At 41.7% G+C, this 16475-nt stretch overlaps 1 protein-coding gene across 1 annotated transcript; it reads right to left on the reverse strand.

Annotated features, from left to right (window-relative positions):
- Nucleotides 1–559: 559 nt before the first annotated feature.
- On the reverse strand, nucleotides 560–16177 carry LOC145418688 (uncharacterized). The gene is made up of 3 exons (XM_080287028.1): nucleotides 16108–16177; nucleotides 7600–7752; nucleotides 560–762 (listed from the first exon to the last, which is right to left on the reverse strand). Exons 1-3 carry the CDS (start codon nucleotides 16175–16177, stop codon nucleotides 560–562), a joined length of 426 nt encoding a protein of 141 aa, XP_080143154.1.
- Between the last annotated feature and the right edge of the window lie 298 nt (nucleotides 16178–16475).

The raw sequence follows: 16475 nt of genomic DNA on the forward strand, positions 1-16475 counted from the left end.
CCTCTCTTTTTCTCTCTATTTTTCCCTCCCAGTGTATCTATTTTTCCTTGTTCCGTTCTTTATTTTTCCTTGCCAGTTTCTGTTTATTTTCCTTCCCAATTCCTTTCTTTATTTTTTTCTCTATTTTCCTTCCCAATTCCTGTCTGTACTTCTAGTTCCCAAATACTTGGGCGGGCAGTCTTTTTCAGAAGGGTTTTGGAAAGATTAAGTTCTCTAATACAGAGAGAGAGAGAGAGAGAGAGAGAGAGAGAGAGAGAGAGATGCCAGGGGAAGAAAGAAAGAAAGAAGTCGTAAAGAAAAAGAGATAGAAACAGGGAAGGCTTAGAGAAAACGAGAGGCTAAAATACAAGTGAGGAAGTTACATTAGGGAGTGACTCGTGTATATCCCAGATGGAACTACCTCTAGGGAGGAAAAAGACCAAGAAGGAAAAAAAAAAAACGGAAAAGAGAAACAGGAAAACACATGAAGAAGGAGGGAAAGAAAAAGGATAGTCACAGCTTAAAAAAAAAAAAAAACGAGATAATGAAAAGGAAAATGGAGAAGTTAACATCAGGGGGACTAGGTAGACCCCAGACAGAGGACCGCCACTAGAGACACCGCCACTAGTAGCCCCGTCCACCGTAGACTAGAGGCTGAGTTGCAGTAGGAGAAGTCACAGGAGCAGACCCGGCGGATGAGGACCCGGGTGGTGTAGGTCTCGCACGTGTTGGTCATGATGGTGTCGTTGGTGGCGCAGTTTCGGTGGAAGCTCTCGATCTCCCCTTGGGGGAAGAAAGGAGAGGGGTAGATTATAGGGAGGCTTCCTAGCACCTCTTCCTTAGAGATTTATTTTGCATATTGCGCTTTTAATATTTCCTGGCATGTTTTTTTTACATCGTTTTAATATGGATTGCAGCAGAGAATCATGAGTGCCATGCATGGAATAAATCGGTAAGGAAAAGGTGTTAAAAATCGCCAAAGCAGCTTAAATAAGTTCTGTGGACCACACAGACGATTGTATTCCTTTTAGGTGGTCCGGGCTTAATATTACAAGAGAGAGAGAGAGAGAGAGAGAGAGAGAGAGAGAGAGAGAGAGAGAGAGAGGAGAAAATGGAGACGGAAATAGGAAGAGAGAGCTAGCTACTCTCTCAACATTAATCTCACAGTCTCATATTCACATATCAGTAAATTGAAGAGAGAGAGAGAGAGAGAGAGAGAGAGAGAGAGAGAGAGAGCGACTCAGCATGCACAGGTAATGTGCTGCCAATCTGCATGAACAACACTTTGCCTGAATAATCAAAGGGAGAAAATCACTGAAGGTTTGGTCAGTAATTTATTTGCTGAACTAACGTTATTATTACTTTGTTGTCAGTATTTCATTTATATATTTAATTTATCTCTTTATCTTTTCTTTATCTCTTTTTATTACAATTACTTCATAGAAGTTTCCTTTAGAGCTACTTACAAAAATGTTCTTTAGAAATTCGTCGGATTTGCATTATCTATATATTCTGTCTATAGCCAAACGCCATAATCCCGTAAAGGGTGGCCACAAACAAATCGCCTCCATGCCGCCCTGTCCTCTGCCATTACGCTGCCCTCCCCTCAACTCACACATCCCCTCTATCATATACCTCTCCACTCCATCTCATCCTCGGTCTACTCTTTACTCTATATTTCACTCTCTCTCTCTCTCTCTCTCTCTCTCTCTCTCTCTCTCTCTCTCTCTCTCTCTCTCTCTCTCAATTCATGATAAAACTGTCCCTGAAACTGTCAAAAATTCACTGCATTTTGCATAAAACTTCCTGGTCAAGTGAACACGTCCTGGTGCAAGTGAGGCCATAAGTGGTCAATTTTTGAGGTCAAAGGTCAAGGAAGGTCAAGGTAGGACAAGGTAGATCAATGCAGGTCAAGGCAGGTCAAGGTAGGTCAAGGTAGGTCAAGGTAGAACAAGGCAGGTCAAGGTAGGTCAAGGTAGGTCAAGGTAAAACTTTCCAATATGTTGACACTGCACTGTTGAAGAAGTTGTAGTTAACTTTTACTGTTTTCCTAAATTTTCCCAAATACTTTTGAAAGTTTATTCTTCTACACACACACACACACACACACACACACACACACACACACACACACACACACACACACACACACACACACACACACAAAGTCATGTGTGTGACATGTATTATACTGTACATGTATCATGTACGTATCCTCGCCACATTTCTTGTATTCATCTGGTCTAGCCAAGTATATGTATGTACGTATGTATGTATGTGTATGTCCTGTATCACACATGTATCATCTATGTATCATATTTGTATCCCCCTTGTATCCAGTATTAACAGTCCACGGTGCACATGTATGTATGTATGTATGTATGTATGCCTAGCCTTCCCAGCGGACTCCAACCCATTACCCTAATATGCTCAACGTGATACAACCCACGCTAAACACTGCCTACTTACGCTGATATACTAACGCACTTACTCTGATATACTAACCTACATACTTACTCTGATATACTAACCTACTTACGCCCACACTTGTTTGTTTACTTACTTGGAGGTATACTTACTCTGAACCTACTTACATACTCCGATATACTACGGTAGCATACTCTGATATAGAAACCTACTTACTGATATACTTACCTACATACACTGATATACTAACCTACTTACTCTGATATACTAACCTACCCACACTGATAACCTAACCTACTTACTTACATTGTGATATGCTAACATACACCCAGGCTTACTTACCGCCACACACTAATTTACTTACACAGTGGCCTACTTATACCAATATACTCACTGGCTTACTCCAAGGCATGTCTGTCTACTTACCAGAGGGCCTACTTACCCTAATACACTAACCCACTTTGAGACCAACCAACAATAATTGCCAGTCTACTTAAGCTTATTAACATATCCACTCTAGGCTGTGCTTCATTCTCAGTACTTACATATAGAACTACTTACGGATGTTATACCTAAGCTTATTAACATATCCACTCCAGGCTGTGCTTCATTCTCAGTACTTACATATAGAACTACTTACGTATTTCCCTTCCACACTGACCAACTTCACCATCACCATCATCATCATCATCTTCATCATCATAATCATCATTATAATCATTATCATCGTCACCATCATTACCATTACCACCATCATCATCATCATCGTCATTATCATCATCACCATTAACATCACCACCATCACCATCATCATCGTCATCATCATCGTCATCGTCATCACAACCATCATCATCATCATCATCATCATCATCACCATCCCCATGATCACCACCACCACCATCATCATCATCATCATCATCATTACTATCACCACCACTATCATCATCGTCATGATCATCGTCATCGGCTTCGTTATTATCATCAGTATCATCATCATCATCATCATCATCATTCTAAACAGGACGAAAGCCTCTCACTTTTCTCCACTCTGACCTATTTACTGTCAGCCTGTTCCATCCAGTCCCAGCAAATCTCCGCATCTCATTTCTCCATCTTGTTCTCTGTCTGCCTCTTCCTCTCACTCCATCTCTCCATCCTGTTCTCTGTCTGCCTCTTCCTCTCACTCCATCTCTCCATCTTGTTCCCTGTCTGCCATTTCCTCTCACTCCATCTCTTCATCTCGTTCTCAGTCTGCCTCTTCCTCTCACTCCATCTCTGGGCTGCCACTCAGTTACCTGGTTGTTCATCTGTTATCTCTTTTACAAAGGGCGTGACCTGCCCACATCCATTTATGCTTTTGGACTGTACTGATTATATCCTCTACTTTCCTCTATTCCCTTATCCAGGAAGCTCCCTTTTATCTTTATATGTGACACCTTTGTCTCTCCATGTGACACCTTTATCTTTCCACGTGAGACCATCATCTCTCCATATGACACTTTTATCTCTCCATGTGAGACCATCATCTCTCCATATGTGAGGCCTTTATCTCTCCATGTGAGACCTTTATCTCCCCATGTAACACCTTTGTCTCTCCATGTGAGACCATCAGCTCTCCATGTAACACCATTAGCTCTCCATGTGACACCTTTATCTCTCCATGTGACACCTTTATCTCTCTATGTGATCCTTAATTATAATCCTCTCCATTCCTCTCTTACCACGCCAAAATTTATTCTCTCTCCTTAACAAAAATGAACAACGAAAAACCTTATTCAAGCCGAGTACGTTAAAATCTCTAATGACTGTAGTAAGAGACGAATTTGGAAAGCTTAAATACTTTATCTAAGAGGTATAATAAAGATGAATTTGTTACCTTTACTCGTTTATGATTTATGAAAGGTTTTTGTTGGGGTATTATGCTTCTTATTCTTCTTTTTCTTCATCATCATCATCATCATCATCATTCTTCTCCTTCTTCTTCATCATAACCATCATCATCATCATCATTCCTATCATTATTATTATTATTATTATTATTATTAGTAGTAGTAGTAGTAGTAGTAGTAGTATAACAGGTAGTAGTAGTAGCAGCAGTAGTAAGTAGTAGTAGTAGTAGTAATAATAGTAGTAGTAGTAGTAGCAGTAGTAGTAGTAGTAGCAGTAGTAGTAGTAGTAGCAGTAGTAGCAGTAATAGTAATAATAATAGTAGTGCTAGTAGTGGTAGTAGTAGTAGCAGAAACAGCAGCAGCAGCAGTAGTAGTAGTAGCAGTGGTAGTAGTAGTAGTAATAGTACTAGTAGTAGTAGTAGTAGTAATAGTAGTAGAAGAAGCAACAGCAGTGTTGGTAGTACTGTAGCAGTATTACCATTATTATGACTGATTATGTGTGTGTGGATGACAGGATGAGAAGGTGTATAATGGATGCTGGAGTATATAGAGGTTGGAGGAGCGGACTTTCTGACCACCACCAAGTAGTGGTCAGAATCAGTGTTCAAACGAAATGGAGAAGTAGAAGAAGGGAAGGACAGGAGGAAGAGTGTATGCAAGGAAGGTGGAAAGGTTACAAGAGGATGAGAAAAAGGCAGAATATAAGAGAGAAGTCGAGGAGCGATTGGGTAAATATGGATTGAATCTGATGGGGGAAGTGGAAGGTGTGTGCAGGATATTCACAAAAGAAATCTGTGCAGCGTGTGAGGTGGTGTGTGGGGTGAAGAGAAGACGGAAGAGGATGCAGGGAACAGCATGACAGAATGAAGTGGTGAGACAGGCTTTGCACAAAAGAAGAAAGCATGTAGTGAGTGGATGAGAAACAGGGGTGTGGAAGAAGTTGAGAGACGGAAGAGAGAGTTGTATGTAGAGAGGAAGACAGAGGTGAAAAGATTAATAAGAGAGAGTAAGAAGAAAGTCGATGAGGAATTCGGAAGGAATTTCAGAGTAAAGTGGAGGGAATGTAAGAAAATGTTCTTGAAAGAGGTAAAGAGAGCTAGACAGGGTGCCAAAGAAGTTAGCTGGGGAAAGATAAAAATGGTAGATTACTAGTGGAAAAGGGAGAAAAAGTGAGTAGATGGAGAGAACACTTTAACGAATTGTTGAACATAGAGAATGAAAGTAATGCGAGTATAAGTGGCTGGGGAATGGCTGGGAAACACAGAGATGTAAGAAGAGAGGAAGAAATCAGTAGGATGGAAGTTGTGGAAGCAATAAAGAAAGTTAAAATAGGGAAGCCTCAGGAATTGATGGAGTGTGTGGTGAAATCCTGAAACATGGTGGAGAGATAGTAGTAGAATGGATGTGGAAGATATGCAGATTGGCCTGGGAGGAGGGTAGAGTCCCGGAGGATTGGAAGTCAGGTATAATTACTTCCCTGTACAAAGGAAAAGGGGAAAAAGAAGTATGTGATAATCACAGGGGCATTTGTCTTCTTAGTGTAATGGGAAAAATATATGGTAGGATACTTATTAACAGAGTTAGGGAAATAACAAAGGTATTAATTGGAGAAGAACAGGGAGATTTTAGGACGGGAAGAGGCTGTGTAGATCAGATATTCGTTCTTAGATCTATAGTGGAAATGTTTCTAGAGAAGGGAAAGAAGTTGTATGCAGCCTTCATGGACTTTGAGAATGCATATGACAGGGTGGATAGTCACGGATTGTGGAAAGTATTAAGAATATATGGAAAAGATGGGAAGTAGCTGAATACCGTGAAGAGTATGTATAAGGGTGCTAAGGTTGCAGTGCGTATGGATAGTGAACAGAGTGATTTTTTCTATTTGAAAGTTGGACTGAAACAGGGATGTGTCATGTCCCCATGGTTTTTCAATCTGTATATGGATGGGGTTATAAAAGAGATACAAGGTTGGGAAGCGGATGTTGGAGTAGCCTAATGAGAGAGGGCAGTGTTTGGAAACTCCCTGTACTGTTGTTTGCAGATGATACTGTGTTGTTAAGTGAAGACCAAGGGGAGCTGCAAGGCTTGGTGGGTGAATTTGGGAGAGTATGTAAGAAACAGAATCTAAAGGTGAATGTAGGGAAGAGTAAAGTTATGGTCTGCGAGAGAAGTGAAGTCAGTGAATGTACAGTGAGGTTAGATGAGAAGGAAATGGAAAATGTGAGTGTGTTTACGTACTTGGGTAATGTGATGAGTAAGGATGGAAATTTAGAGGGTGAAGTGATGGAAAGGGTACAACAAGGAAGAAAGGTTGCTGGTTCCTTGAAAGCAGTGATAAGAAACAGGGAAGTGAGCATGGAAGTTAAAAAGTTAATATATGACAGTATTGTGATACCAACTCTAATGTATGGAAGTGAAGCTTGGACCATGTTGGAGAGACAGAAGTCAAGAGTGAGAGCAGTGGAAATGAGTTATTTGAGAGGAGCATGTGTAGTCACATGGAGAGACAGACTGACAAACGAGGAAGTGAAGCATCGTTGTAGTGTGGATGTGGATGTGACAGGAAGCGTTAGGAGAAACACATTTAGGTGGTTTGGCCATATGGAGAGGATGGAGAGTGAGAGTCTAACGAGGAGAGTGTGTGAGTGAGGTGGAGGGGGAAGGGAGGGAGGGGCAGGAGGGAGGCCAAAAATGAGATGGAAGGATGGAGTGGAGAGGAATATGAAAAAGAGGGGTGTGAGCTGGGAGCATGGCAGTGAAATGGCGGGGGATAGGGCGACATGGAGGAGATTTGTTTGTGGCCACCCCTTACTGGATTAATTTTCTGGCAATAGATAGATAGATTATTATTATTATTATTATTATTATTATTATTATTATTATTATTACTATACGTACTAGTATCATTATTATTACCTTTATCACATCGTCTTCAATAACCAACCCTTGCCCTAAAATAAAAAAATACAGTACCAGTAATTAAATCTATACCACTCTGCCGTTTTTCGAGCGGCATATAACAAAAGAAAATTAAAGTCCACCGGTCGTTCACGCATTTTTAAAGGTTTTCAGTGACCTATAAACCTGAAGCGAGAGTGGTTAATTAAACTCATAACTCAGAAATGCAGAAAAAAAAAGAGAGAAAGAAAACATGAGAAAGGAAAAAAAGTTTAAGGATGTTTCTTTTTTGGTGAGATGATGTAAACAGAATGAGGGTAGTGAATGGATATGATGCATCGTGTGGTAATGAGAGAGAGAGAGAGAATCCAGTGTGTGAGAAATTAGAGCTAGCTTCCACTCTCACCATTAATATCGTAGACGGTCACCGATTCACAGCCCAAGTCGCAGGATCCGGACTCGATCTGCTCCTCAGTGAAGTTGGCGTCCATGCAGCCGTCTATCCTCGAGCTGTTGCTTCGAGGAGAGTAGCTGCAGAGGAAACACTCCACGCTGAGGCCTGGACGGGGAGGAAAAGGAGGAAAAATAAGGTAGGAAAACTGGGTAGGAAAACTGAGAAGGAAATCAGGAAATATGTGATGATGATGATGATGATGATGGTAATTTGGGAGGAGAAGCTGCAGAGGAAACACTCCACGCTGAGGCCTGGAGGGGCAGGAAAATGAGGATAATCAGCTGGGAAAATTGGGTAGGGAAACTGAGTAGGAAATCAGGAAAAATGTGATGATGATGATGATTTGGGAAGAGTAGCTGCAGAGGAAACACTCCACGCTGAGGCCTGGAGGGGCAGGAAAATGAGGAAAAACAGGTAGGAAAATTGGGTAGGAAAATTGAGTAAGAAATCAGAAAAATGTGATTATGATGATGATGATGATGATGATGGTGATTTGTGGAGAGTAGCTACAGAGGAAACATTCCACGCTGAGGCCTGGAGAGGCAGGAAAATGAGGAAAATTGGGTAGGGAAACTCAGTAGGAAATCAGGAAAAATGTGATGACGATTATATCTGGGGCAAGCTGCTGCAAAAGAAACACTCCACGCTGAAGCCTGAGGGGGAAGAAATTGAGGAAAATCAGGTAGGAAATTTGGGTAGGAAATCAGGAAAATGTGGTAAGAAAATTTGGCAGGAAATCAGGAAAATATGGTAAGAAAATTGGGTAGGAAATCAGGAAAAATGTGGTGAGGATGATGATGATGATGATTCGAGGAAAGTAATGAGGAAAATGTAGTAAGAAAATTAGGTAAGACATCAGGTAAAATGTGGAGATGATGATGATGATGAGCTGCTGCTTGAAGACGATTTGAAATATAAGAAATACTCCAATCTAAGTCCTGTGTGAAGAAAATGAGGAAAATAAGGTGGGAAAATTGGGTAGAACATCAGGAATAATGTGGTGGTGGTGGTGGTGGTGGGAACTTGTTTGGAGGCGAGCAGCTGTATAAGAAACATTCCAGTCTTAGCCCTGCGTGAGTAAAACAAGAAAAATTAATAGGAAAGAAAATAACGCAGGAAAAATTATAACACGAAACTAAAACAGAAACGAATGATATGAAGTTTTGCATCAAAGTGAGTGCAGTATCTTATTAAGACACACACTACGTTTAGTCTTGTGTGAGGAAAATACGAAAAATCGGATAGGAAAATGGGGAAATGTGGCAGGAAAATCGATAATATGACACTAAAACTGATACGACTAATGTGAACTACATTATTGCTTAAGGACGAGTAACAGCGTAGAGAAAATAAGAAAATTACATCGGAAAATAGGAAAATAAGGCGACATAAAACATGAAGATAACACATGCAAACAGGTAATGGATAAGAAAATGTACTCCAGAGCTTCACCTGTAGGAAAAACAAGGAAAATCGTATTGTGATCTTGATTTCTGTAATACTGAGCTGAAAATGTGTGGGTTTCGTCAGGGGTTACCCTTTACCATCTGAGCCAAATTTGGTTAAAATCGGATGGATATCATTCATAAAATCAAAACCGGAATTATTCTCATGGCCGCCATGAAAATAGTTCCAGTCTTTTGATAAAAGTTTCGGCCTTGCTGAAACGCAGAGTTTTTCACAAACACTAACCAAAATCGGTGTAACTGTTTATTAACTGTACACGATAAATTTCTCTAGATATGAGATTGATCAGAGAAACACCAGGGTTACAGGGCAACCTAAAAATTGACTTTGCATTGTAACCTAGATATTTTGCTTATTGGTTTGAAAAATAGCAAATGTCGTCAAGGGCTTGCCAGCAACACCTCCACCAATTTTGGTTCCGATTGTATATAAAGTGTTTGTTATCTCATGGCCTGAACTATTCTCACTTCCACCGTGAGAACAGTTCCGACCCTGTAAGAATAGTTCTGGCCATGCTAAGAACAATATTTTTTTTCCCCCGATTTTAACCAAATTTTGTGGAACGCTTCTGGGATGGTTCATGAAAAACTAAGATAGGTCTGAGCAGGATAGGTCAAAGATCAAGGTTACAAGGGAAGCTGAAAGTTGGTGTTTCGTCATGACCTTAATTTCAGACCTACATATTTTTAACACACACACACACACACACACACACACACACACACACACACACACACACACACACGAGCCAATGTTACGCTTTGTCGGGTCAGGGTGGGGAAAGGCTAACATGTTTGCTATATTTGGACGACACAATAAACCCCAATATCTTACACTGCTTCTTCTCACACTGCCACAGGTTACACACACACACACACACACACACACACACACACACTCCCATCCCCCCCACACACTCCCCCATCCCCCCACACACACATATTCCCCCATCTCTCACCCACACCCACTCTCCCCACTCCCATCCCCACCCCCACTCCTACCCTAACCCCCACCCCTAGCCCTCCACTTCCACATCCTCCTCCCTATCCCCCATCCCCACCTCACACAATATAAAAATTGCCTTCGCCTAAACAGCAGTCTCACCCTTTGCCCAGACAAGCACAAGGCTCAGTGTAAATGTAAACTGCTGGTCGTGAAAGCCGGGTCCTTTACCTCGTTGCAAAGGACAAAGGGAGGAATTAAGCGCCTGACAGAAAAGGAGATTCCGCCTTCTGCAACACACGCAAGGCTCTGCAACACACGCCCAGGTTGCACGGGTTTATTTCTCCTTAGAATTTGGGGATTAAAAGCGAAGATTAGAACAATTTAGAATAAAAGGATTTAAAAGTACAAAATAATAAACACCTTGATTTACTGCATGGCGTGTCTGGTGCTGGAGTGGGAGCCTTCTTGCGGTGGCACAAATATGTCTACATTTCTTTCATACTAACCTGGCCCAGACTTTCGTTCTATCGCAGCTTATTTCACGAAGGTTAATGGGTTGGAAAGGACAATAATACGAATTTACATCCTTTCCACAAAACAATTTTCTTGACTAGCATCATAATCTTGTGTTAATATGTTGTTACAATATGGAATTCAAGATGGAGAGATGGCAATTTTAGGCCACGTTAGAGTAAAACGAGTACACAGTAGTTGGCTCTGCTGCTTGGTTATAAAAACATACCTCCCCTCCCCCTCTCCATGCCCACCGAAAGGAGGATGGTGGACTGCAAGAGGAGGGGAACTTAAGCCTGCAGTCCACCGGGTTCACGTTCAGATAAGCCTGGAATTACAGGTACTACAATTGCCAGGATTAGGGGATTATACGAAGGGGTAAGAATATTCTAATTTCTTCTGAATAATTTAGCAACTTAAACACGGTGGCGCGTCTCCTTGGTTGCTAATTCTTACTGCTGTTAGACAGTAAGATCCATGTAATAAAGAAAGAACTACCGAAACCTATATATAATTCGATGATTCGCTGGGACTGGATGGAACAGGCTGAGAGGAAAAATAATATGGGAGAGGCCTTTGTTCTGCATTAGTCTCAGCCTGGTGATGATGATGATGATGATGACATTGATGGTGATGATGATGATGATGATGATGATGATGATGATGATGATGATGACATTGATGGTGATGATGATGACATTGATGATGATGATGATAACGATGATGATGGTGATAATGATGATGATAATGATGATGATGACGTTCATTTTCTCTTGCTACTAAAAGACGATTTTCGAAGTAATTGTGCTGAGTCTTAAAGGAGCTTCGTACGGTTGTGTGAATGTGTGTGTGTGTGTGTGTGTGTGTGTGTGTGTGTGTGTGTGTGTGTGTGTGTGTGTGTGCGCGCGCGTGCGCGTGTGTGTGTGTAAAAGGCAGGTAATACTGCTTGTAAGCTTTGTGTGTGCATGTTTAAAGGGACCTCAGTACTGTGTGTGTGTGTGTGTGTGTGTGTGTGTGTGTGTGTGTGTGTGTGTGTGTGTTTGTGTGTGCGTGTGTGTGTGTACGTGTGCGTCTGCGTCAGTTTGTACGTCTGTGTGTGCTCGCTTGTCTCTGTGTGCGTGTGCTGAGGCAAAATGCAGATTAGTAATGAGTTGCAAATGTCAATTATCCGCTTCAGTTCTTTGCAACGCGGGGTCACAAGCAAGAAGGCAAATAATTAAGTCACTGAGTATATTTGGCTGCTTGATTATGTGACGTGATGTGTGTGTCGAGAGAGAGGGAGAAATGAAAGTGGGTCTACTTTCTCTTAATCTGGGTTATAAGAAATGAGAGAGAGAGAGAGAGAGAGAGAGAGAGAGAGAGAGAGAGAGAGAGAGAGAGAGAGAGAGAGAGAGAGAGAGAGAGAGAGAGAGAGAGAGAGAGAGAGAGAGACCACATCCAAGGTACAAACGTGGACCAAAAACGGTCCCCTAATATTTCACCTCCTCCCTTTCTCACTTTCCTCTGCTGGCTAATATTGCTAAGCTGAGAGAGGCTTGGTATAATGCTCTGCCCATAGAGATAAAATTCGCCTAATATTTCACCTCTGCTTCTCACTTTCCTCTGCTGGCTAGGATGAGGGAGACTTGGTTGAGAGGCCATCGTTAAGGTCAGAGGAGTCAAAACAAGGGCATATAAGGTCGAAGGGCGATGTAAGGTCACGTTCATTATCCTCGCCTTGTCCTTAATGTCCTCTGAGCCGTAGGGAAAATGGATCTGGCACGGACTTTCTGCAGGGGAACTGATGATAGGTGGGAGAGACACGGCTACGATTGTTCAAGGTTGTATCCTAATTCGTCACTGGGAATACTTCATACAAAAACACACGAAAATGCTTGAACACACACACACACACACACACACACACACACACACACACACACACACACACACACACACACACACACTGCAGAAACAAACATAGCGAATTCAAATAAACTCAGAGCAGCGGGAAACGCATTACAAATAGAGGGGAGTGGCGGCATTTTTAAACTCTTACTGTCTTCACACGTTCTTATCCACACACAAAAACAAAAAGAAAGAAAGAAAGGAAAAGTAGCTAATTCAAACAAGATCAGAGCACTTGCGAACGTACAACAAACAGAGGTGAGAGGTGACATCGTTAATGCACTGGACACAGTAAAAAAATTACAAGATATTCGTCTGGTGGAACACAAAACGCATAAAAACGAGAAAAAATGCAGGAAAATCACATAAAACTCAGAAAGACAGGGAACGTACGGCATCAGGAGGTGAGAGGTGGCGTCGCAAAGCACAGGGCATCATCAAATAATATTCTAGTTATAATAAATTCGTCTGGTGGTATAAAAACACCTAAAAACGAGAAAAAATGCAGCAAAATCACATAAAACTCAGAAAGGCAGGGAACGTAGGACATACAGAGGTGAGAGGTGGCGTCATTTTAGCTCTGGTCGGCGTCATTTTCTGGTCTGCTCGCTTTGATATTAGTAGACCTGATTACCGGCGTGGAAAATGGTCTGTTTACGTCAGCTGAACAATGAAATTAAAGTGTGCAGTACGTATGTTTGGGGGAGAGAGAGAGAGAGAGAGAGAGAGAGAGAGAGAGAGAGAGAGATGCCACCTCTAAAACCAGTGAAGTGTTTTGGAATATGGTGGAAAATATAAGAATAAAACAGAAGGACTGAGAGCTAAAAAATGAAATAATCCTAACAATTGATAGAAAACAGACATAAAAAGAATAACTATTTTTAGAAGCAAGCGTGATCAATGTGACAAGAAAAATATTATTAGACAAAACAAGAAAATAAACAGCCAATACACCTGAGTTTGGGGTTTGGTAGTATGAATGACTGTCACATTGAAATTATATGAATGTAAAAAACTAAGTCGGTTGTAAAAAAGAGTTGAGGAATATGGAGATAGTAATATATGTAGGCTATTAATGTAAAAAAGATAAGTCATTTGTAAAAAAGTGTTGTGGAATATGAAGATAGTAAATGTACCAATGCAGAAAAATAATTCACTTGTAAAAAAGTGTTAAGGAATAATGAAGATAGAAGGTAATGATGAAGAAAGGATAGGAGAAAGCAAGGACGGCATTCAGGTGTGGTTAGGAAGCTTACTTAACACCTCTTCCTTACCGAATTATTTCTGATTCTGCTCCATTATCATAGTCATGTGTGTCATTCATGTATGTCGACATTAAGAAGACGTAAGAAGCTAAAGGGGATAGGAATGGAAGAGAATACGGCTCTTTGTCCTCTCTTGGTCGCGCCTGCTCTAGTAACCTATTCCAGCTAAAGCCAGACAATTTCATGCAACTGAGAGAGAGAGAGAGAGAGAGAGAGAGAGAGAAATGGAGAAATGAATTCTCCAAGCTAGGCAACTAAGGCCATATAGCCCCGCTGGGATACAGGAGGGCGCTACCCCTCCCGGCAACGGTAGTCCGGGCGAGGCTCGAACTTGCCATCTCCCAATCACAAGCTCAGCCGCGCTACCACTGTGCTACCGCGCCCCAGAGAAAGAGAGAGAGAGAGAGAGAGAAACTATCTTTACTCCTACTCCATTACTCTCAGACTCTTTGGAATTCGAATCTGTGCCCGGAACACCTCGGACTGGTGCATGATTGATGACTACAACGTCATTTCCCCCGCCCTTTTCTCTCTCTCTCTCTCTCTCTCTCTCTCTCTCTCTCTCTCTCTCTCGTTTCTTCCTGTAATACGTCTTCAAATTACTTTAAACATCTGTCTGTCTATCTGTCTTACCTGCGTCTAAGAACCAGGTTAATGAGAGGAACGTGAGATGGTCTTGCTTTTGTTCTGGATTTTGTTATTATTATTGTTGTTGGAGAACTTTGGGAAAAAACACACAAGTACTTAATAACAAGACCTATATTCAGGGGATATGCTTTCCTGGTCCTACACCCACTTCACCCCCACCCCCTACCTCCCCAGACCCACACCACCCTACCCCACCCTAACCCACCCTACGCTACCCCTCCCTACCCTACCCTACCCTACTCTTAACAACCCCACCCAATCCCACCACATCCCCACCCCAGCCCACCCCACCCCGACACTTTCGTTCTCCTAATAACATCAAGACATCAAAACATCCTCACCTGTGTGGGGCTCGAATCCACCTCGGTACTCTAGGGCTAGAAGATGACCGTCACGTAATTATGACTTTTTTCTTGTCGCACACACACACACACACACACACACACACACACACACACACACACACACACACACACACACACACACACACACACACACACACACACCTATGATCTCCATTCTTTTAAACGCAGTGTGTCCAGGCATCTCGATACGTACGGAGCTTGAATTTGTCTATCTGGTTATTTTGTTTTCATTTTCTTGGAGGGAACAGTCTTGCGAGTTTGTGGCCTTTGGTTCCTTCTTCCATTTAAAAAAATCTGGACTAAATTGGCTGTTTGGTTACTGTTATTTTTTATTTTATTTATTTATTTATTTTGTTTTAATGAGGGACGAATCTTTCGGGCGGGCCTTTGGCTCCTTCTTCCTTGAATAAACAAAAATCTGGAATACTTGACATCCAGATTGATAAATTCTAAAATAAACAAGAAGCGGTGCCAAAGCATAGCAAACCCGGCCCGGGCAGTCAATTAAGCTCTGCCGTTTAAACACAACAGGATATCTAGTCAAAGATGTCACATATCAGATTTGGAGTAAATCGGGTGAAAATTGACGATATTATGCCCATTTGAAATTTTAGGCCCGACCCACCTGACACTGACCCCACTACCGCTAACTGGGGGAGGGGGGGGGTGACTCCCCTGATGTAATGAGACATGTTATTGGATGCAGATTTGAAAGATGAACCTTTAAGTTTTGGTTTTATGTCGATGTGACGAATTTGAAAGGAGTTATGGCGAAAAAAACGATTTTTTTAAAATTCATTTTACATTCTTTGGCCCTACAACATGGCGTTTGGCCAAATTTGGGCCAAAATTTAATCAGGTGATCAGAAGGTCATAGCCCATCATCCCTTTAATCATAGTCACAATCGCACCAATAGTTTTCGCGTTAAAATGTTAACAGACAGACGGATAGACAGACACAATGACAAACAAACAAACAGACAAACCGAGTGAAAACAGTACCCGTCCTGAAAATGCTGAAAATCGCATGGGTAAACAAAGAAAAAAAATGTTGAAAATTATTAAATAACGCCACCGAAACCAAAGAGAAAAATAATAAAAATCCGTTTAACCAATGTGAATATTTTTGAGCCTCCATGAACTTTTTTGACGCTGATGAGGCTGTGAAAGAAAACTATTGAATAATGCAGTATGTGTAGTTTTCTCATCCTTTAAGATTTCGAAATTTGTAACAAGGTCCATATAGGGGGGTGAAAAAAAATTCAGAAACTGATGGCTGTGAAAACTGGCTGAGAGAGAGAGAGAGAGAGAGAGAGAGAGAGTCACAGGAACCTAGTTCTTTTTTTCTTTTTTATGCTTTTTTTACTTACCCGGCGTTAGCAGCAGTGCCAGTGTGACCAGCAGGGTAGAAAGGGCCGCCCACAGCCACCGACCAGCCATCACAGCCTGTCCGAAGAAGACGAAGAAAAAAGAAATGCAATGTCCTCTTCTCAAAAGAGTGAGCGAAAGTAAAAAAAAAAAAAAAATCGATGTGTGTGTGTGTGTGTGTGTGTGTGTGTGTGTGTGTGTGTGTCAGGAAAAAAGTCATAATTGCGTGACGGCCACACATCTTTTAGGACTACAGTGCCGAGGTGGGTTCGAGCCCCACACAGGTGAGAGTGTTTTCGTCATGACATTACTGCAAGAATGAGAGTGTCGGGGTTGGGTGGGGTGGGGTAGGATTGGATGGGATGGGGTA

This window comes from Coenobita brevimanus, chromosome 116, assembly GCF_032717465.1.
Source record: "Coenobita brevimanus isolate Jiangsu-jjx chromosome 116, ASM3271746v2, whole genome shotgun sequence".
Taxonomy (NCBI): domain Eukaryota; kingdom Metazoa; phylum Arthropoda; class Malacostraca; order Decapoda; family Coenobitidae; genus Coenobita; species Coenobita brevimanus.